Consider the following 23,762-nt stretch of genomic DNA (forward strand, 5'->3'; position numbering starts at 1 on the left):
TGTTTGTGTTTAGTCGCTCAGGCGTATCTGACTGTGTGACCCCATGGGCTGTAGCCCACCAGGCTCCTCTGCCCACGGGATTCTCCAGGTAAGAATACTGGAGTGGGTTGCCATACCCTCCTCCAGGGGTTCTTCCCAACCCAGGGATCAAAGCCAGGTCTGCTGCACTGCAGGTGGAATCTTTACCGTCTGAGCTACCAACTGATACGAACATTTGTATACAGGTTTTTGTATGAATGCAAGTCTTCGTTTCTTTGAAGAAATGCCTAAGAGTATAATTGCTAGTGGGTATGCTGACAGCATGTTGTTTTTTTAAGTCATCAAACTGTCCTAAGAAACCACAGTGGCTGTACCACTTTACATTCCCACCAGCAGTGTATGAAAGATCCAACTTGTCCACATCCTGGCCACCTTCTCATGTTGTCACTACTTTTTATTTTACTCATTCTGATAGGTGTGCCCTGATAACTTATTGCCTTTCAATGTGCTAAGGGCTTCCCTGGTGGCTCAGTGGTAATGAGTGGGTCACCTGCCAATGCAGGAGACATGGGTTCGATCCCTGATCCAGGGAGATCCCACATGCCGTGGAGCAACTAAGCCTGTGCGTCACTGAGAGGGTAACAGGCAGGAAGGCTGGGGTACCCAAGAGGAGGAAATAGGTTGCAAGTGTCAGATGTTTTTTTTTCTCTCTCTCTTAAGTGGCAGGAAGAAACAAACTACAAGTGTCAGACTTTTTTTCCTTCTCTATACAAAATTAAAAGGAGGTTTCTTTTAAAAGTCTGTGTTGCCAGGATGACACTTGGATCCACCTGAACTTAACTTTTCTCAAACCTTGAGCTAACCAATGTGTTTTTCTTAAGTTGCATTAATGAACTATGTACTTACCTTAGACTCTGCCTTTCTTCAAGTTGGTTCTGCCTAAGACTCAGAACCAATAACGGCTCAACAAACCAGTATGTTTTACTCATGGAAATGTTCTCTTAAGCTATGTTAATGAAACTATGTATGTGCTTGGAAACCTGCCTTTCTTCAAGATTCATGTCAACTGTCTTATGGCCCGGGATGATTCACCTGGTGCCAATGTTATCTCAAAATTCATGTTGTGGGTGAGGGGTCGAGTGCAACTGAGTTTTGAGACATTTCCTTTCTTTAATTAGCAGCTTTCGGAATAGGTATATAACTTCTTGCTATAAGCTAGCAAGGGGGCACTCTTTCTGCCCCCTTCTGATGTCTGTGTCAGGAGCTTTCTCTATCTCTTTTACACTTTAATAAAACTTTATTACACAAAAGCTCTGAGCAGTCAACCCTCGACACTGGCCCTGGATCAAATCCTCTCCCTCGGAAGGCCAAGGATCCCGGCGTCACTCACGGCTCATAGCAGCAACCTTTCACCACAGCTACTGAGCCCTGCTCTAGAGCCCGTGAGCCGCAGCTACTAAAGATCCCATACTTGAGAGCCTGTGCTCCGCAACAGGAGAGGCCCCCACCATGAAAAGCCCGCACATCACATCTGCTCGCCACAACCAGAGAAAAGCCCACTCAGCAATGGAGACTCAGCACAACTAAAAATAAATTGAAAGTCACTCAGTCGTGTCCAACTCTTTGCAACCCCATGGACTGTAGAGTCTGTGGAATTCTCCAGGCCAGAATACTGGAGTGGGTAGCCTTTCCCTTCTCCGGGGTGATCTTCCCAACCCAGGGATTGAACCCAGGTCTTCCACATTGCAGGTGGATTCTTTACCAGCTGAGCCACAAGGACGTCCCCCAAAATAAAGACATACAATTATTTACAAAATCATTTGAGTATACATGTGATGTCTTGCTATTTGCTGCAAAAAGGGGAGGGGGGATGTCAGAAGGAAGCCCGGGTCCAGAGTGTGGCAGCAGGGAGGTGGTTCGCCTAGGGGTTGGCGTCACCTGGGGATTCCATCTCACATCCTCTGCCCTGCCTCTCGGCAAAACCTGCCAGATGAGCATCCAGTGCCAGGCCCAGCCCAAGCTCCAAACTGGAGGGCTCTCTGAGGAGGGGTTGGATGGGGTGGGGTCAGACCCTCCCATAGGCAGCTCAGGCTCACGTTCCTCCCAGCACTGACATGACCCCACCAAGGCAGAGGTGTGGAAGCTTCTTTCTCTGGCCACTCCACTCCCTGGGCATTCCGTACCCACTTCCAGATCATGGGCAGGCTTAATGTCAATTTCAGGGGATCAGGGTGGACCCCAGATCTCACACTTCCTGGAACCTATCTAAATTTCCCCCACCCTCCTCTGCTACCCCTGCGTTCTGGGTCACCCTCCCAGCTTTCCCATGATGTGACTCTAGACCTCCCTTCCCCAGACCGTCAGTTCCTCACTCGGGACTCCAAGTTCCACAGCCCCATCCCCTGACGGCAATCTGTTTTCTTGTTGGCACCTGCAGTCAACCATCATGACGTGCTTACTTCCTGCCTGGCAGAAGCCCAGTCCTCACCCTGGCTTACATCTGTCCCTAGCTGGGACATTTCAGTGGCTTTGCTGTGGTGTCCCCAGCCCCGAGGCAGGACAGGTGTCCACTCGGCAGCAACGAAGTTGCAACAGTGTAGGTGTAAGTCTTCGGCAGGGTGGGCATGGGGGACTCACCATTGGGACAGAAGAAAGCGCTGTAGGTGTACGATCGGGGGGCTCCTTCAGGCTGAAACAGAGAAACGTGGAGAACTGAACACTAGTGGAGGCAGTCGCTGCACGGGCCGCTGTCCCACGGCCGCAGACTCGGAGCTGCTGAGTCTGGACCCCGCAGGACGATGCCACAAGTGTACGGAGATGGACCCGGCCTTCTACCTCCCGTGTCCAGATGGGGAAACTGAGGCTCACTTCCCTTTCCCTGGGTTCTAGTCAAACTCACCAACCACGCCTAGAGTTAGCAGGCTTCTCACACCCCTACCCACCCTCCTGACCACTCCTTCCACCCAGATCCCAGCCCGGCTTCTCCCTCTGGGTAAAGAACACAATGACTCAAAGGCTGCCAGGATCCACGGCCCCATCTGACCTCCAAGAGCATTGAGAACGGGGCACCCAGGTCTGCCAAGGGCGGGGGTCTCTGTCCCACCATCCAGTGCCCCCTCTGCCTCCCGTCCCTCACGGTCCTGCTCCCACCCCCTCCACGACGCCACCCAGTAGGCAGTTGCTTGTTCTCTTCACAGGGAGCACTCGAGAACCTTCCTCGTGGTCCAGTGGTTGAGAATCCGCCTGCCAATGCAGGAGACACAGGTTCGATCTCTGATCTGGGAAGATTACACAGGCTAAACCACGCAACATAACTCCTGAGCCAGCACTCTGGAGCCCATACATGGTGACAAGAGAAGCTACCGAATGAGAAGCCCGACCACTGCAACTAGAGAAAGCCCGCGCACAGCAACAAAGACCCAGCCCAGCCAAAAATAAATAATTTTTTTTTTAAAAGGGGAGCACTTGAAGTTTAATGGGATACACCTTGTGGGGTTTCACCTGACCCGTGGGATTCTAACTTTTCCAGGTCTCCTTTAGCAGTGTCAGCAAATTGGTGACCTGGAGCCACTTGAGGTCAGATCTTAAAGTGTTAAACTTTGACCACTGCCGCCAGACAGCCTCCTGGGGTCCCGATTTCTCCGTGATGGGTCAACTCCAGACATCTGATCTATATTACTTCTGGGCATGCCTGTGAGGGCATCTCTTGAAGGAGCCAGCATTTGAATGGATGGACTGTGATGCAAATGGCCCTCCCCAGTGTGGGTAACCCCCAAACACTCCACTGAGGGCCCAAATACAACAAAAGGCAGAAGAGGGATGAATTCTCTCTCTGCCAGACAGTTTTTTAGTTGGGGCATCGATCTTCTCTGCCCTTGACGCTCCTGGTTTGCAGGCCTTCAAAACTGCAGACTGTGGATTTCTCAGCCTCCATGATTGATTTCTCAGCCTCCATGACCGTGTAAGCTTCGCAGGTGGTGCTAGTGGTAAAGAACCCGCCTGCCAATGCACAGGATGTAAGAGACACGGGTTCGATCCCTGGCTCGGGAAGATCCCCTGGAGGAGGACATGGCAACCCACTCCAGTATTCTTGCCTGGAGAATCCCATGGACAGAGAAGTCTGGTGGGCTGCAGTCCATGGGGTCGCAAAGAGTAGGACACAACTGAAGCAACTTAGCACACATGACCGTGTAAGCCCGTTGCTTATAATAAATCTCTTTCTAGAGAGAGATTTATGTCCGATTGGCTCTGTTTCTCCAGAGAACCCTAATACACCCACTGCTTGCTGGGTGACCCAGGGCCACTCACTTAACCTCTCTGGGCCTCTACTTGCCAGCATTGGAAGGATTGATGCTGAAGCTGAAACTCCAATACTTTTGGCCACCAGATGTGAAGAACTTACTCATTGGAAAAGACCCTGATGCTAGGAAAAATTGAGGTCGGGAGGAGAAGGGGACAACAGAGGATGAAATGGTTGGATGGCATCACCGACTCGATGGACATGAGTTTGAGTAAACTCTGGGAGTTGGTGATGGACAGGGAGGCCTGGCATGCTGCAGTCCATGGCATCGCAAAGAGTCGGACATGACTGAGCGACTGAACAGAGCTGAACTGAAGATGGAGGTGATGACGGCATTGACCCCAATGTGAGGGTTAGGTGTACTTCAGACAGGGCTGGCGTCTTCTCGGTGCTACTGAACAGTCGGTTCTTGTTAGGTCTTCTCATTGCCCTCCCTCCACCCCCTGCCCCCAGGCCTCTGCAGATGCTGCAGAGACGGCCATCATCCATCCAGGGTCTGTACTCATGAGTCCAGGAGGCACCTGTCTGGATCACGTCCACTTCCCGCTATCAACCCACTTCACCCACACAGGCCACAACCAGAGGTCCCCGCCGAGCAACTAGGTGACAAACCTTCAGCGAAACGGCCCATGGTTGGCACCAAGAGGCCAAGCACACCCTTGTGGATGACACTGAGCCGTCACCAGCAGGACTGTCATCTCACGCCCAGCACACCTGACGTGGAGTCTGCAGGCTACCTGCTCAGCCAAGGCTCCAAGGGGAGCCCCCAAGGGTCTGCTTGGGCCTCAGCAACCCCCTTACCAGTCTATCAGCTCGGCCTCTTGCTGGAAAAGAGGCTGTCACTGGACAGGGCCTGGCCATTGTAAACCTATGATGGCTATACAGTCATAAAAATGATTCGTAACTCAGATGTCTATAGATGGGTGAACAGATACAGTGGAACATTACACAGCCATGAAAAGGGACGAGGCACTGATACACGCTACAATATAGGACTTATATGTGGGGAAAGAGCGTAGTCAGTAGGGCTAATACGAATATGAAAAACAGCAGACTATAGATGGGGCTTCCCTGGTGGCGGAGCAGTATCCACCTGCAACACAGGAGACGTGGGAAGATCCCCCAGAGGAGGAAGTGGCAACCCACTCCAGGGTGCTCGCCTGGGAAATCCCATGGGACAGAGGAGCCTGGCGGGCTACAGTCTGTGGGGTTGCAAGAGTCAGACACGACTGAGTGACTAAACTACCACTGCAATGTAAGCAGACCTCAAAAACATCATGCTAAGTGAAAGAAGCCAGAGAGGAAAGCCCTCAGAGTGTATGATTCCATTTACACTCAATGTTCAGAACACGCAGATCCCGAGACAGCCCTTCCTCTGGTGCTGAGCATGGCCTCTGACCATCCAGGGTCTCCTGGACACACCCCCACCCCAGCATAGCCTTTGAAATAGCCAGGGGGGCTGCTCCTGGCCACTCAGCCCTATGTCTTCTTCCAGCTCAACTCAGAGGGGACTCTGGTGCCAGCCTCTTGCCTTCACGCTGCCCTGGCTTTTAGTTGATCCTGGGTTCCAATCTCCATTGCCTCTGTGCTCGAGCCAGCTGCCAGTCAGGTTCCAAAACAAGGTCCCTGAGAAATGTCACTATTATTATCTCTGGCAGGACTTTTCTGCAACCTTATAGCACATAACGGTGCTTCATTCTTATCTGTTCTAGGGATTTATCTATTCTGGACATTTCATATGTATGGGATCTTACACTATGCAGTCTTTTGTGTCTGGCTTCTTTCAGTCAGCATAATGTTTTCAAGGTTCATCTACACTGGAGCACAAATCAGTGCTTCATTCCTTTTCATGACTGAGTAATATTCCATGATATTGGGAACCTGTATCCCCTTGCACCATGTTTATTCATTCATCAGCTGACGGACATTTCCTAAAATGGAAAAGGCATCCCCGGCTTGTGTCCAGGATCCCCCAGTTGACCATTATAAATGCCTGGATGACAGCGGCTCCCATTTCTGTAGCACTCAGGCCAGGAACCCAAGAGATGCCTTCCACACACACTCTCATTTAACTGCCCAGCAGTTCCCATTTGAACTCAAAGCTGTCTCTCCAGAGCCCAACTCTGGCCAAAAGGGTAGACCCCCTTTCACTCCTGTGACGCCCGCGAGGCTCTCCTCGTGGCTCTGAATTACGTCGGCCTTCTTTTCGATTCTGTGAACTCCACTGAGACACAGTGGGGTGATCGAAGGCTCTCCGGCAAAAGTTCGGAAGGTCATAATCCCCTGAGCCACTGGGGAGCCGGGCGGGATGGCAGTGGCCCCTCTTCCACTCGACACAGGGCTCGTGATGGAGCAGCCATCACTTCCTCCCGACCACGTGCCTCTCGGGAATGGCCTTTCTGTTGTATTCGGCCTCCAGCCGGGTCGGTGGCACGTGACGTCTGGTCAGGGTCCATCGCGTAACAGAGCGAGTGAACCATGCACCCGGAGTTCCACGGTGGGACGAGATGGGAGAAGCCGCGCACCCAGCACTTCCTGCTTCATCAATCTATTTCTCTAGCTCACGCTTCAGTCTTTGCACTGACATTTCAGGTCTTCTGATGCCTACATCATACCTCCTGTCTCCTAGAGCTGAGTGTACATAGCTGGACCAGGGGATGCTGCAGACACTGGAAACAGCTGAGCAGTGCGAGTGGGAGGAACAGGAGAATCCTTCTCTGTGCATCTTAGAAATTCCTCTTGCAGAGGAAAGGGACAAGAGCTCCAGGCCTCCAGGTCGGGCTGGCTGCTCTGGGGGCGGCTCGCTGCCTCCTCGGATGGAGGGAGGGCAGGCTGTGGCTCAGGAGTGTGCACAGGGCTTTGCAGCGGGTCACCAAGGATTTCTGCATTTCCTGTCGAGGCCATCCCACTCCTGCTGGTTCGTGGAGACTGTATGCCTCATCCGATGACACACTGGTCCCTGAGGACTCCATCACGTCATGTCAACAAAGCTGCAGCAATGACCCGTCCGCCTCCGGGAGTTCCGCCCAGCTCGCGTGTGACTCCTGGTGCTGATGGAAACCATTCGCGCTCAGCTCCACCAGGGCTGCAGCTGGGAGGGAGGGCAGCTGTTTGCAGCTGGGCCGCTGGGGAGGGGCAAACACTCGGGGCTTCAGCCCTTCAGCGGGGCTGCCGCGTGCTCTCCAAGCAGCAGTAAACAGGAGTCTGACCAGAGCTCTGGGCTCTAAAGCATCCGAGCAGCCCCAGAAAAGATGGGGCATCGTTGTTCCCACAAGCCCAGCATTGTGAGATGCTGTGTGCATTCTCCAACCTCCCCTATGCTGTGGGGTGAGTGTGAGCACCCAATCCTACAGAGCAGACTGGGAATCAGAAGGCATTCAATGAGCCCCAAGCACAAATGGCAGATCCCAGATGCACAGCTGAGAGGGGAGGCGAGGCGGGGTGGGGGGGGGGTGGCGGCGGTCTGGGCGCCTTGGCTGGAGGCTGTGTCCTTCCCAAACGGGCATTCCAAGGACAGCCGTCCAAATGCTGGGTCGCAGTCTCTACAATTGTTTATGACGAACGGGCAGCCAGGAGACAGAGGCACGCCACCCTCCACGGCGATCGACCCCGGGGGTCAGGACACTTCCCTGCAGCCTTTGCGAGCCCCACATCCCTGCACCAAAGCCTCTTCTGCCACTTGGAGAGGGGATGGCTGACATGGTCCTTCAGCCCCAGGCCCCAGAGCAGGACTGGTGGGCGCTGCCCTGGCCCTGGCTCGGGGAAGGCCCACACAGCCCAGCCCCCACCTCACTGGGGAGCGAATCAGGCCCTGGCCAAGTGCTTCGAGCAAGGACATGGGCTTACCTCGACCATCACACTGCGCCGGACGTGGTCCCTTCCGATGGGGACCCTTCTGTCAGCGTAATTCTCCTCTGGGGGTCTGACCGACTTCCCATCCCGGCAGCAGCTCGTTTCTCTGTAAGCCAGAGCTTTGGCTGCGGAGATTTGAGTACTTGGTGCTGGTTCTCAAAACAGGACCCCATCCGATGTTCTTCTGTCCCCCACTCTTGTCCCAGGCTTCCCAGGTATGCATGCATGCATATGAGTGCACATGATGCATGTTGCATATATGTGAGTGCATATATATGCATGAGCGCACATGTGTGCAAGTGTTAAGTGCATGTGTATGCTACATTGGTGGGGCATTCTAAGAGCCTGGCTGCCCCCAGATGTGGCCCCCTACCTTTTGATCACTCCCTCTGGACTGATCCCAGCAGCTCCCCCGGTAGCTCCCTTGTCCCTCGACCTCATGTTCTGCCCTACTGACCTTTTCCCCATGCCTGGATTCAGCACCTGGACCCCTTGGTGTCCTGGAGAGGGGAGATGTCCCAATAAGCACGTGAACCTCACCTGTGATGTTGCTGAGACCCAGGTCGCCAAAGGACAGAACCACCCAGGTGGGCTCCGTCTCCCCGGAGGCCACACACGTCTTCTTGGTCAGTTGGCGTTTGCCAGGATGTCCGACAAACTGGATGCCCTTGGGAACTGATATCTTCATGTAGACCTGGGGAGGGTGGCAAGCATCCATGGTACCCAGAATCTGCACACCCTCCCAGCACGCCTCACTGTCCACTGTACTCCGTCCACCCTTCTCCCCAAGCCTTCTCCCCAAACCACACTCCCCATGAGAAACCCCCTTTGCATTTCTTATCAGAACCAACTACTCGGGCTTCCGTGGTGGTCCAGTGGTTAAGAATCTGCCTCACAATGCAAGGGACACCAGTTGGATTCCTGGTCTGGGAAGATCCCACATGACGTGGAGCAATTAAGCCCGCGTGCTGCAGTTAGTGGGCCCACCTCCAGCAACTACTGATGCCTTCGTGCTCTAGAGCCTATACTCTGCAATGAGAGGCCACCGCCATGAGAAGCCCGCATCCTGCAACTAGAGAGTAGCCCCTGCTCTTCCCAACTAGAGAAAGCTCACATGCAGCAATGAAGACCCAGCACAACCAAAAATAAACAAATGTTAAAAAAAAAAGAACCAACTCCTCAACATTGTCCTGCTGAGAGCCCCCTGCTTCCCTCAATCCCCCACACCCTCCCTGGTCCAGCGGGGACCAAGGTCGATTCAAGGGCTGCTTATCTACCTCAAATCCTCCCCAGCCAAGGGATAAGAGAAGCCACTCCACATGCAGGCCTCGCAAAGCACTTCCTCTGACCCTCTCTCCAACCATGGAGGTCCACTGCATCATAACAGAGCTTGGTGTACACGTGTACACACGTGCGTGTGTATATGTGTGTGCCGTGCATGCATGCATCTCTGTGTGCACATCTACCTGTGGAGTAGGCATGGCACTTCGAGACACGAGTGCACTTGTGTGAAGGCGCATGTCTCTGCATATGTGTGCAAGCATAACTATCTACACGCATGTGTGCACACCACGTATCTATGTGCATGTTGTGTGTACATGTGTTCATACCCCTCGATCTACAACATGCTCTTTGCTCCCCATCTAATTGTCCAACAGTGGGTTCAGGCACCCTCCTAGGAACTCAAGAGACAGGTCTGAGCAAGACACGTGAGTGAGGCCTGAGCCTTAGAGGCTCACTGCACCTAAGTCACACACACAGTCAAATGTGTACAAGGAAGATTTACAGCAGCAAGTGTGACAGAGTGTTTGAATACTGCCTACGGGCAGGCCCAGCCGACCTGAGTGAGAATGGTTGGTCCATTCGGGGGCTCCCCCATCCTCCTCAAGACATCATTCTCCAGAAAGTTCTTCCAGGGAGGAAAGAAGAAATTCAAGCATCAAGTATTGATGTGATCCATTTTCTGGGTCCTGGGAGGAACCAACGGTCCAGGCTAAGGGGTGGGATCGGCCTGCTTTCCTGGAACCTCCAGACCAGCACATGGGAAGTGTGTGTGTTAGTTGCTCAGGCGTGTCCGACTCTTTGTGACTCCATGGACTGTAACCCACCAGGGTCCTCTGTCCATGGGGCTCTCCTGTTCCTAAAATTGAACACGTGGACACACCTGTTGCCCAGCAAGGATGCCTTCTTCCAGCCAACAAGCCAGCCACCAGGGCATGATCAGAGCTGAAATGGGTACCTGGGGGCCTGCCTGCAGTCCAGGAGAGAGCTTCCATCAGGGGCCATCCTGTGATTAGGAACCAGCCTACACTTACTCCAGCTTTTTGCAACTGGAATCCTGCTCCTCCCAACCACATGTGCTCAGCCACTCAGTCATGTCCAGCTCTCTATCTTTGGGACCCCATGGACTGTAGCCCGCCAGGCTCCTCTGTCCATGGGAGTCTCCAGGCAAGAATACTGGAGTGGGTTGCCATGTCCTTCTTCCCAACACAGGGGTTGAACTGCTTCTCCTGCATCTCATCTCCTGCCTTAGCAGGCAGATTCTTTACCGTTGAGCAGTGCGAAGTTCCCTCCCAATGATAAACTACATAAGAAGGATGAATGAAGGCTTCCCGGGTGGTCCAGTGGTTAAGAATCTGCCTTGCAACGCAAAGGACACCAGGTCCATCCCTGGTCCAGGAAGATCCCACACGCTGCTGGGCATTTAGCCTCTGTACCACACTACTGAACCCACTCACCTAGACCCTATGCTTTGCAACAGGAGTGGCCACCACAGGGAGAAGCCTTCACATTGCATCTAGAGAGTAGTTCCCACTGGCCATGACGAGAAAAAGCCTGCACACAACAATGAAGATTCGGCACAGCCAAAAAAAAAAAAATGGATGAATGACAAAGGTCTGGGTCTGGGGGCCCTGCTCCCAGCTTATTGCCCTGAGCCCTTCACCTGTCTTCCTTGGCCCCCTCCGGGCCACCCACAGCCACTGCCGTGGTTGCTGCTGCAGTGGTTCTCCCTCAGACTAACGCACAAGCCTCCTCCTTCTTTCCTGCTTTCCCAACCAGAGCCTAAAATCCAGCCGGACTGTGTCACAGGCAGCTCTTGGGACAGACCAACCTGCCTTCTGCCCCTGTCACTTGTGTATACTGTCCCCTCTGCAGGGATGCCCTTCCAGGCCCAGTGCTCAGCTTAAACATCGCCCGAAGACTTCTCTGCATTCAGAGAAGCCAACCCTTCCCAGGGTTTTCTTGATTCCCTGTAGGCATATAATTTTTTTTTTTTGGCTATACCACACAGCATAGGCTTGAGAGATCTCAGTTCCTGGACCAGGGATCAAACCTGTGCCCCCTGCAGTGGAAGCATAGAGTCCTAACCACTGGACCACTGGGCAATTCCCGACACCTAATGCTAACACAGATCTGCCCCTCAGTCCCTGGGGGACCTTGAACATAATGCTTCTCTGAGCTTCCCAGACGGGAATGATACCAGTAGGGACAAAGTAAGTGATTAAATAGTTAATCCCACTAGGGGACTGTAAGCAGAAAAAATACAGGAGACCCCGTAAGTTAACAATTACTCATGAAAGTAGGGTTGCTTAACCACAAAACCAAGCAGACTTGCTTAGCCGCAAAAGCAGGCAACAGAAGCACAAGACACGCCCCCAAACAATAAAACATGTGGCGTGAAACCCACATCCTGCCCAGCGAGCTCACTAAGTCAGGACATGCTCTCCGCACACATGAAAAAACAACAATTTGTGGACCCAGCTCGACCATTTAGGGACAAGAAAACTCCCCTGCCCAGCCTGAAGGAGGAGCTGATGATGGAAGCATGACGTTTACTTAAAGACGACAAAGACTTCTTCGCCCCCTCCCCACTTTCCTTTGATTATGAAACTGGAACCCAGTAAGTCCTTGAGGCATGGCACTCTCTTCTCTGCCAGCTTGTAAGCCTCACAAGCATCCTATTCTAGTAAGTCACTTCTTATCTATCACTTCACCTCTCACTGAATTCTTTCTGCACTGAGACATAAAGGGCTATGCTACTGGAGCTCCTCAGAGTCCCCACAATGACATCAAACCATTTCAGTTCCATCACGGTTCCTCCTTTCTCAGCCCATTTGTGCACTGGATAACAATACAGGTAAAACCATCCACCCAGCGCCGGACACAGAGATGTGTGCCCAAGAAAACCGAGTCAGCAGTGTCAGAAGTCCAGGCTGAGCTCAGGCAGACCTCATGTCCTGGCATTCGGGTCTTCAGATTCCTGTACAAAGCCTGACAAACCTCGGAGACCTGGGTGATTGCTTTTGAGTGAATGAATTAGAATCACTAACATTTTACACCTGGGAATTCCTTTCTGGTAGCCTCTGGGTGTTCCATTTCTATTCTAGACCTGTGCAGACCATTTTTTTTCCTACTTGGAATTTTCTTTCCATTAAAGACCCAAGAGAGGAGACATTTCTATGTGACAGTACATGATGTGTGGTTGTTCCATAGAGTCAAATAAGCATCAGAAAGCCAAATGCAAATACCAGGCTCAAAACTGGGCCATGCCAGGCAGAGGGCATGGGAGGGGTCCTTAACTGGCCTCGAGGCTATTATAAGGCATTCCATGCAGTAAGTTCTTGGGTTGATTTAACTATTCAGTGGAGGTATAACATTTACAAAGGAAAAAAGGAACAAAGGATTTCATGTAAGTTCAAGGTCACCCTTTGAGCCAAGACTCAGAGACTCAGAACAATGTAGTCCCCACTCTGGACCAGGCTAGGAAATGGCTCTGACACAGCATCTATGATCAGACTCACAAAGGAGTCTGAAACCTGCTCCCTCCCCCTGCCCCAGAGCAGCCTCTGCGGGCATTGGGGGTGGGGAGCAGGCAGGTAGATCTCTCACAGCCAGATAAGGAAACAGAGACAAAGCAGCCTAGTGAATGGAAACACCAAGCTGAAGTCCAGAGGGTCTTCTGGAGACAGTGAGGCAAGGATGTGCTGAAACTGTAGCTGAGGTATGGGAGTTCTGCCAGCCTCCCACTCAGGACTTCCATCCCCAGCAGTCTTGACACCTTTCAGGTAGCAAATTCCAATCACTCCAGAAAGCCTTGTTTTTCAGGAAAAGTGGGTAGTGGTTGGATAAAATCTCTTGGTTTCTGGTGACCTTGGCCTGGGGCTGCAACTCACATCTCTGCCCTTGGTGGGGAATGTGTCAGCAGCCTTGGGAGGCCCCATTCACATGGGTAGGGCCAGCATGAGGTCAGCTGCCTCCCTGGGCTGGCTAGGGTGAGGCTGAGACCTACAGCCCCACCTCCATGCTGACCTGCAGAGAGCAGGCTTGCTCCCCAGCTGGACCCCGGGCCCTGCCCCCAACTCACTCGTCCATCCAACTGTAGCTTCAGCTCCCAATCCCCATCCCTGTGGGTTGCCCCTAACCCTAGGAGCCCCCCTCCCCTCTCTTCCTCCCACTCACCAGCCGATGTCCAGGCTGAGATGGTTAACGAAGGATTACAGAGGTGGAGGAGGACGCCCCTGCCCTCTTGTAGCCACACTGAGGCTCAGCCCCCAAACGCTCCTTCCCTATCCCGCCTCCACCTGATCCTGGTCCTCAAGACTCCCTCCACACTGTCTGCCATCTCTCCTAATCATCAGGGTCTGAAACCACCAAGCCCACCTCCTTGGGGTAGTGGTTATGGGTTGAATTGTATCCCTCCAGTAAGATATGTTGAAGTCCAGGCACTTCCCTGGTGGTCAAGTGGCTAAGACTCTGCTCCCAATGCAGGGGGCCTGGGTTCGATCCCTGGTCAGGGAATTAGATTTCCACATGCTGCACTAAGAGATCCTGCATGCCAAAACTAAAGAATCCACATGTGTGTGCGCTCAGTCACATCTAATTCTTTGCAACCCCATGGACTATAGCCCTCCAGGCTCCCCTGTCCACAGGATTCTTCAGGCAAGAATTCTGGAGTGGGTTGACATTTCCTCCTCCAGGGGATCTTCCCACCCCAGGGATAGAACCCGAGTCTCTGATGTCTCCTGCATTGGCAGGCAGATTCTTTATCACTGAGCCACCAGGGAAGCCCAAAGAACCCAAACGCCACAACAGAAAGATCCCTCACGTTGCAACTAAGGCCTGGCACAGCCAAGTAAATAAATTTTTTTAAAAGTATGTTGAAGTACTAACCTCGGTACCTGTAAATGTGACCTCATTAGGAACTATGGTCTCAGCAGATGTCATCAAGTTCCAAGGAGGTCATGGCATCAAGCCTGCAATGCGGGAGACCAAGGTTCGATCCCTGGATTGGGACGATCCCCTGGAGAAGGGAATGGCAACCCACTCCAATATTGTTGCCTGAAGAATTCCATGGACAGAGGAACCTGGCAGGCTACAGGCCAGGGGATTAAAGAGAGTTGGATACAACTGGGTGACTAACACTTTCACTTTTTCTAATCCAACAAGACAGGGGCTCTTTTTGGAGGAAATTTGGACACAGAGTCTGTGCAGAGAAGGAGGATGATGTAAAGACACACAGCAAGAAGCCCATGGGAAGACTGAGGCAGAGACTTGAACAAGGCCACCACAAGCTAAGAGAATGCCACGGATTGTGGGCAGCTCCCAGAAGCCAGGAGAGAGGTCGGGGACAGACCATCCCTCAGAGCCTCCTTCTGGAGGAAGCCAGCCCTGTTCATACTTTGACCTTGGACTCCAGCCTCCAGAACTGTGAAAGAATACATTTCCCTTGTTTTAAGCGCCCAGTTTCTGCTACTTTGTTACAGTGGCCACAAGAAACTGATATAGTAGCCTTTCCACCTCCTCTGAGAAGGAGTCACCTCCCCTCCCACTGTACACACCCTGCAGGCCCTAGGACTGGGAGAGTTGGAATAGCACCAACAAGGTCCATGGGACATCCACAATCACCATTCTTAGCAGCTATATGGACCAACCCACTTACCCCTTTAACCACCGTTAAGACTCCTATCTGCTTGACATTTGTAGAAACTGACATACCAACAGGTGGAATAACGTGGACAAGGTCAATCAGTTTTTTTCAGTAGAAATTGAGATTCAGAGTGCCTGCTCTGGGCCCACCAGGATTCCTCACTTCTGTGCTGGGGTCGGCACATGTGTGCATGCTACGTCGCTTCAGTCAAGTCCAACTCTTTGTGACCCTATATACTGCCCCCTACAGGCTCCTCTGTCCGTGCGGCTTCTCCAGGCAAGAAAACTGGAGCGGGTTGCCATGCCCTCCTCCAGGGATCTTCCCAACCCAGGGATTGATCCCATGTCTGTTATATCTCCTGCACTGGCAGATGGGTTCGTTACCACTGGCCCCACCTGGGAGGCCCACAACCTGACCTAAATCCAATCCATCACCTGTTTCTGTGAGGCCAGGGAGCTAAGAATGGTTTTTACGTTGTTGTTTTTTTTTTTAATGATTAGGATGAAGAAGGGAAGCTTTAAAAAAAATAATAATAATGATATTGGGACCTCCCTCATGGTCCAGTGTTTAAGAATCCACCAGATGTCCAGGTGGCACTGGTGGGAAAGAATCCTCCTGCCAATGCAGGAGATGCCAGAGACATAGGTTCAGTCCCTGGGTGGGGAAGATCCCCTGGAGTAGGAAATGGCAACCCATTCCAGTGTTCTTGCCTGGAAAATTCCATGGACAGAGAAGCCTGGCGAGCTACAGTCCATGGGGCCACAGAGTCAGCCATAAGTGAGCACACATACATACATGCATGTTGCAATGCAGGGGACACGGGTTCTACCCCTGGTCAGGGACCTAAGATCCCATAGGCTGAGGAGTAGCTAAGCCCACAACTATAGAGTCCATCAGCTGCAGTGAAAGATCCCACATAATGCAATGAAGACTCTGCATATGGCAACTAAGACCCAACATAGCCAAATAAATAAATTAAAAAGAATTACATTCTGTGATGCATGAAAGTTAAATGAAACTCAAATTTCAAGTATCCAGAAATAAAGATTTATGGGAACACGGCCAGGCCCATTCATGGGCGTGTTATCTGTGACTGCCTTCCCGCACAACGGCCAAGTGTAGCAACTGCAACACGGACCCTCTGGCTGGCAAAGATTGAAATATTTACTATCTAGCCCTTTACAGAGAAGGTTTGCTGACCCCTGACTCCATGTCATTACATATGACACTCATCCACCCAAAGCCCCAAGGGGCCTGGAGTCAAGGACAGTGGCTCCATCTCATCTGTCAACCTCCAGCCCCACCATGCACTCCCACCCACAACCTGCCCAGGTTTAGATGGCGGGTGAAGCAGTACTTGATCCATCCAGCCCCTGCTTTGCTAATATTACAGATGCTAACCCCACAGCCCCTCTAGATGACTGCACCTCCCCCTGCCTACCCAACATCACAGGTACTGTGCCCCTCATACCCATCCCCCTCCACAACTCTCCCTGCCTCCTGACATCAAGGATGCCGCCCCCTTCCCGCCTCCCCCGCCAGCTGATAATGGGAAAGGCTGTTTACAGAGGACGGGTCTGGTACCTCAGAACAGGTGTCCATGTAGTTGTAGATGCTGAGTGGGATCTTGGCCTGTTCCCCACGGACCACATAGGGGGGCAGCGTGAAGTCTACGAAGAAAGGCTTGAAGGTCTTCAGCAGAGTGGGCTCAGCAATGCCCAGGCCCCTCCCGGGGGACAGACCCACTGCCTCGCCCACCCAGCTGGTGATGGAGTCGGGGACCTGCACGCTGAGTGTCTCCTCGCCAGACGGATCACTGTGGAAAAAAGGGCAGCCATGAGCTGTTATCCGGAGCTGTGAGGCAGCAGCCCAGCAGGATCTGAGGAATCTAGCAACATGGCCTTGGGTTTCAGGGAGATGCCTGGCTGTTCCTCTCTCCTCTACCTGAACTCTCCATCCCCTTCCCAGAAGCTGGACCCAGGTGGCCTCACTGGGTGATGGGACACTGCCCTGCAGGATCTGGGCATCCATCCTTGCCTCTGTGAAGGTCACAGGTTGTCACCATGGCAACAATTCAAGCTCAGCATCTTCCATCTGGAAAAATTTTCATCAGCTCTGGATGGTCTTAGCCAACTGTTCTGTGTAAGCCGAATGCCAGCCAGCCAACCAGCCACCCACCCTGGGGAACATCCATGCTCCCTGGCCTGGCCTCCCTGTCCCATCCACTCCTGTGGAGCCCTGCTCCCGGTCTGTGTGACTTTTCAAGCCTGCTGAGGCCATTATAAAAGCTTCACCTGGGATTAAGGAGAGCAAATCAGTAATCAAAGTCTCCCCAAAAAGGGAAGCACTGGATGTGATGGCTTCACTGGTAAATTCTATTCAACATTTAAAGAACTCTTGTGCACTGCTGGTGGGAATGTCAAATGGTGCAACCACAGTGGAAAACCATATGGTGATTTCTCAAAATATTAAATACAGAATTACCATAAGATCCAGCAACTCCACTTCCGGGTGTATACCCCAAAGAATTGAAAACAGGGTCTCAAAGAAATATTTGCACACCAATATTCAAAGAAGGATTATTCATAATAACCAAAAGGTGGAAGCAACCTACATGTCAACCAAAGGCTGAATGGATACACAAAATGTGGTCCGTCCAGCGACTTCCTTGATGGTCCAGCGGTCAAGATTCTGAGCTTCCATTGTGGGTAGCCTGGGTTCCATACCCAGTTGGAGAACTAAGATCCCACAAGGTGCACAGTGAGACCATTAAAAAAAAATTTTTTTTTAAAGGGGTCCATCCATACAGTGGAATGTTATTCAGCCTTAAGAAGAAAGGAAATTCTGATACATGCCACAGTGTGGATGCACTTTGAGAACATCATGCTAAGTGAAATGAGCCAGACACAAAACAACAAATGTTGTATGATTCCAAGTATATGAGGCCCCTAGAGCAGTAAGAGTCACAGGGACAAAAAGAAGAGCGGATGCCAGGGCCTGGAAGGAGGGAGGGGTGGGAATTAGTATTTAATGGGCACATCGTTTCAGCTTTGTGAGATGAGAAGCATTTTGGGGATGGGTGGTGGTAATGGTAGCACAATGATATAAATGCTCTTAACGCCACTGGGCTGCACACCTAAAAACAATTAAGATGGTAAATTTTATGTTAATGTTATTTTACAAATTTTAAAAATTAGAAAAAAAAGAGCTAACTAATCCTTGCCTGGGCCCAGCAAGAACCTCCTCCTTAGTCTCAGATCCACACTCTCCGACTCACCCTTGCTCAAGCCAACAAAGGGAGAGAGAGCCCCTCCAATGCCAAATGCCTCCCAGCAACTCTCTGGGGCTCTCCACACCTACCATCACAGCCCACTCGGCCTTCACACTCCCTGCCTCATCCTCTTAGCCCCTTCTGCCTCTCCGAAGCCCCAACTCTTGCCCACATGGGGCCCACCTCCTGGACTCCTTTACCCCTTTCTTGTTTATCCTGTGGGATTCAGCTTGGGCTCCACCTGCCCTGGGAGTCTCTCCAGCTTCCCTGAAGGGTCCCTGCACTTCCTCCCAAGCCCCGGTCCCAGCTCTCCATGAGAACCCTGGCCCTCCTGAAGCATGAAGGCTTTAAGGGCATAAAACATAAATTCTATGAGTGAGGGGACTCTCTCTGCCTTGTTCAGGTGCCATTCTTGGCACCAAAACACTACTCACTGCCTAACACAGCACCCTAAACACAGAAAGTAGATACGTTTCTACTTTGTGTACATCTCTGATGATGGACAGACAGCACATCTTCAATATGGACTCCCATTACAAAATGCAATAACCAGCAACCTGGGCTTCCCTGGTGGTCCAATGGGTAAGGATCCACCTGCCAATTTCAGGGAACATAGGTTCGAGCCCTACGTCGGGAAGATCCCTAGTTTGGGAAGATCCCACAGGCCATGGGGCAACTAAGCTCGTGTATCACAACTACTGAGCCCAAGCACCTGGACCCTGCGTTGTGCAACAGGAGAAGCGGTCACAACGAGAAGCCTGCACTGCGACTAGAGAGTAACCCTCTTGCAGCAACAGAGACCCAGCCAAAAATAAATAATAATAATAAAACTTTTTTTAAAAATCAGCATCTGTCCTGACCAGCAGGGAAGACTGCCCATAATGGGGACACACACATCAGTGAGGGCTGCCTGAGAAACCCCCGATGTACGCTTGGTCCTGTGCTAAGCATGTGCCTTGGCATCTCATGCTGAGAAGGGGACCCCAGCTCAGCAGTAGGTCCACCCACTGGCCCCTGAGGTCTGAACTTTCATGCCTAACTGGTTTCCCAGAGCAGGTCACCACTACCTTCTGACTCTAAGCATCGAAAGAAAATGCTTAGTGTCACTGGTGTTCTGACACTAAACACTGAAAGAAAAAAACCAATTGCAACTGGCAAGAATTTGGCAGAGCGCTGCTGCTTCAAGGCAAGTGGAAAGAGAAAACAATGTAGAAAGGAAATGTGCTGAGAAAAGCAGCCTGTTTGGCGGGCAGGAGCCCAAGTCCCCTGAGGAGTGAGGAGGGGGAGGGTAGGTGGGTGGAACTGAGTTCATGTTTCAGGGAACTGTAATCATTTTAATGAGCTCGTTATATAAACACAGTGGATAGAGTTACCCCAAGAGGGAGTTGTAAGAGGCATGAAGCCCTCGCATTTCATATTTCATGGGCAGATGTCCGAGGCTGCACTGGGATTTGGGGCTGACTTCATAGCTTTGAGTTTTATGTGTTAGAAAAGGATGCCCAATGGCTTACTCAGATGTTGGTGTCCAATCTCCAGGCAAACCCACTGGGAACAATCTTTCATGAGTGCCTTGAGTCAGCCCACAAAGGCAGTGAAGGAAAGAAATCTTACTGTACCTGATGTTGAGACAGTGCCAAACCCATGTTTCAGGGAAGAAGGTTCTTTTCCTCTTCTCTGCTCTACGAAAATTTTTTTAAAAAGAAATGATTAAAGTTCCATAACTTTAATTCTGTTACTTGGTAAGTTAACATTCTACTTGATTAGGCTATAATATGTTCATTCTCTCACCCAACACGTCAATATGCTACACGGTTTATTTAATTCTCTTACCTGGAAAGGTTAGCATTCTACTTTACAAGGACATGATGTGTTGTTAATTCTTTCACCTTGCAGAATTTTAGTCAACATTCTACTTGATTACAGTTAGAAAAGTGAGGCATCGAAGGCTTGGCAGAGTCTTGCTAAAATGACAGTGGCGCCTCACACACTGAACTTGGAAGGTAAGAAGGGCCACAGGGACCACCCCGCATCCTCTCCTTTGTTAATATCCCTCCCTGGGTTTGCCACGTTTTTCTGCATCACTACATGGAACTTTTCCCTCTCCCTCACTTCCTCTGTGCTTTCATTTTTCAGTTTCTTTTTTTTAATTAAAGGATACTTGATGCTGTGTACATTTAGATTCTGGTGTACATCAAGTGATTCAATTATACATGTGTGTGTCTGTATTCTTTTTCACATGCTTTCATTCTTGGTTTATCCTCAGAAGCCTCAGAGCCCATATTCCTCAGGGACTGTCCTATTCTTTAAAAAATAATATTAATAAGCCCTACCTGACATTTGGCAAATCTTCTCGAGATTAAAAATGCTCATAATCCCTTTCAACTTGCCTCTCTGAGAGATGAACACTGAAATTAACCACAGACCCATGTGCAAAGACAGTGTGGTTAACTGCAGCACTGTGAGAATTAACTAACAGCCAGAATCTTCATCAATAGGGCATTTGGTTAACCAAATGATAGTACACAACAGAATATTACATGTCAGTGAAAAGGGGTGAGGTAGGCACGTATGTACCGATATGGAACGGTCTCTAAGGTTTATTGTTGACCTAAAAAAGGAAGGTAGAGAACAGTATTATAGTATCCTCCCATTGTGTGTGGTTTTTTTTTAAAGTCCTGTGTATACACTTTGGAAAAGACCCTGATGCTGGGAAAGACTGGAAGCAAAAGGAGAAGAGGGCAGCAGAGCATAAAACGGTTGGATAGCATCACTGACTCAATGGACAGGAACTTGAGCAAACTCCAGGAGATAGTGGAGGACAGGGAAGCCTGGTGTGCTGCAGTCCGTGGGGTTGCAGAGAGTCAGACACGATTTAGCGACTGAACAACAAATTTGCACAGAAAATTTCTAGAAGGATAGTTAAGGAATTAGTAACCATTTTTGCCTCTTAGAAGGGAAAGGAGGATATACCCTTTCATACTCTTTGAAAAAGGAATACACCCTTTGTATATATGAAAGGATACACCCTTTCATGCTCTTTGAAAAAAGTTTAACCACATGCATAAGAAAAATACCTTGTCTTCAGAATAAGGATGCATTGTGTGTGTTAGTCACTCAGTCATGTCTGACTCTTTGCGACCCCATGGACTATGCCCGGCCAGGCTCCTCTGTCCATAGGATTCTCCAGGCAAGAATACTAGAGTGGGCTGCCATTCCCTTCTCCAGGAAGGATGCATTATCCTTACAAAAAGGCATAGACACTTGCTTTTTAAGGCCTTTATTATGCCTTTCTGCACTGGAATTTACAATTGCCTCTGTGGTTTGGGGTTTAGAGGCTGCTGGCAGACCCACTCCAGGCCAAGTTCTCAGGAGGCATGCACATGGGAGGCTCCAGTTGCCAGAGAAGTGTCTGGCTGAGGGATGCCCAGGAGCCAATATTCCACCTCCCTCACTCAACCACATCTTGGAAATGCCTTTGCGTGGCTCCAGCATTCCGTAGGGGGAGCCTGATCTGTCCATGCCATGATGTGGAGTTGGAAAACTAGGACCCTCGTGGGGTTATCAGACTCCTGCTAACTGTGTGACTCGGGCAGGAAGAAGCTGGAGGGTGCAGGTACCCAGGAACCACTGCAGAGGAGGCTAGGGGATTGGGAAGGCTCAATCCTTCCCAAGGATTTGGGATTGGGGCAGAAAGGGTTTGAAGGAAAAAGACTATCATGGATAGCCAACCGCCCTCCCCAGGGCAGATCCTCTCGGTCACTTCTGGCTCAGAGCAAGGACTGAGGAGTCTGCGGGCCACCCTCAAGGTCTCCAAAGAGACCCAGTTACTGAGGCACTGATGACCACCAGACCCCATCCCTGGCCCACTTGGTTCTGGGCCTCTCATTGGATAAGCTGGCAAGAGAGGGTGCATCCAAGGCCTGCCTCGCCTTTCCCAGCTTCTGCACCCTTACATCCAGAGGGGGAGAGAGGGGGCAAGGTCTGCAAAACACCCTCTCCCTTCCCTAGTTGGCTGGCTGCGACCTGGAGCTGAGGAGCTAGTGGGAGAGGCAGAGAGAACAAAGAAGGTGGGAAAGAAGACAGTGAGTGATGGAGGAACAAAAGAGGGGTACAAAGGGAGAGACGTGAGAGAAGAGGAAATATCACCTCCCAAGAAACAAAGCTTTCCACGAGACAACAGACAAAGCCACAAGTCCCAGAGGCAGATGGGAACTCTTTTCTCTCAGTAATTGATAAGTTAGCAAACAGACAAGGAAACAAACATGAGCAAGGATATGGAGGATTTGGGTACCACTGTCAAAAGTGCACATAGAGACTCCTATACCCAATGACAGGGGTTTGGATATTCTTTTCAAGTAGATGTGAGCATTTACAAAAACTGACCATATAGCCAGTCTCTAAAACAAAAACCAGGCAATGGATATCATACAGACCACGTTTGTGGGCCACAAGGGATATCATACAGACAATGTTCATTGGCCACACTGCCCATCTGACCCACATTTATGAAACACATAAAGGTAGTAATTTTTTTAATTACTTGAAAATTGAAAACATACCTGGGCAAGTCACAACTCAAAAAGGTAACTGTTCCACAAGTTACAACCTATTTGGAACCAAACAATAGTGGAAACACTTCCTAGCACAATTTAGATGCAGCCAAAGCAATACTCTGAGGAAAATTCATAACCTTCAAAAGGCTTAAATGCTTGAGTTAAAATAAAAAAGGCTGAAAAACTAATTACTTTGGTGTCTAACTTCAAAAGATAAAGAGTCAGAGGGGAAAGGGGAAGAGAGAGGAAGCAAAGGAAGGAGGGAATGGTGGGAGGGAGAAAGGGGAGTAGAAAGAAGTTTCTAAGCAGAGTCTCGGAATGAGAGAACCAAACTCCAACTACCCACCCTGCCCCAATTCTGTCCCCAGGCAGAGCTACCCCCCTGTTACACCTTCTTCTCTCTTCTACACCCCCACACCCCCAACCTCAAGCACGTGGCTGGGGGTGAGAACTGTGGGGGAGAAGAGTCAAAGTGCTTAGTGCTCCAACCTGCTGGGCCAGTAGAGATTCTGGCTCCCTGGGGACACTGGACAATGTCTGAAGATGGTTTGGGTTGTCACACCCAGAAGAAGGGGGCTGTTATTGGCATCTGGTTGGTGGAGATCAAGGATGCTGCTCCGTACTCTATGGTACACAGGATGGTCCCACCACAGAAAATGACCCAGCCTCAAATGTCAACATGAGTTTAGACAACCCTGCTCAAAGTGATGGCAATTACCTGGGGGGCTGTCTGGAGGACACTGCTGCCATCAGGCTCCCTGTGTGGGGCTGGAAGGCGGGGACAGCCTCATCAGTGTACAAGCCGCCATCCTGCCGGTGGTTTAGGCTCACAAGATCTGTCATCACCACCAGTCCTGTTTCCTAGGCAACAGACAACGC

General features: G+C 50.9%; 1 protein-coding gene across 3 annotated transcripts in view; it reads right to left on the reverse strand.

Moving 5' to 3' along the window:
* The window catches only part of CPAMD8 (C3 and PZP like alpha-2-macroglobulin domain containing 8), a 98,945-nt gene that overhangs the window by 35,366 nt on the left and 39,817 nt on the right, over positions 1 to 23,762 (reverse strand). For all 3 annotated transcript variants that reach the window (XR_006269142.1, XM_043467222.1, XM_043467221.1), the window contains exons 18-23: positions 23,602 to 23,744; positions 19,947 to 20,009; positions 16,644 to 16,875; positions 8,672 to 8,825; positions 8,126 to 8,256; positions 2,617 to 2,668 (exon numbers count right to left, since the gene is read on the reverse strand). Coding sequence is in view for 2 of the 3 variants with exons in the window: in XM_043467222.1 (XP_043323157.1) it covers positions 2,617 to 2,668; positions 8,126 to 8,256; positions 8,672 to 8,825; positions 16,644 to 16,875; positions 19,947 to 20,009; positions 23,602 to 23,744 (775 nt within the window). In the remaining variant the exon portion in view is untranslated. The remainder of the gene's footprint in view (positions 1 to 2,616; positions 2,669 to 8,125; positions 8,257 to 8,671; positions 8,826 to 16,643; positions 16,876 to 19,946; positions 20,010 to 23,601; positions 23,745 to 23,762) is intronic.

This window comes from Cervus canadensis, chromosome 4 (assembly GCF_019320065.1).
Source record: "Cervus canadensis isolate Bull #8, Minnesota chromosome 4, ASM1932006v1, whole genome shotgun sequence".
In the NCBI taxonomy this organism is placed as follows: domain Eukaryota; kingdom Metazoa; phylum Chordata; class Mammalia; order Artiodactyla; family Cervidae; genus Cervus; species Cervus canadensis.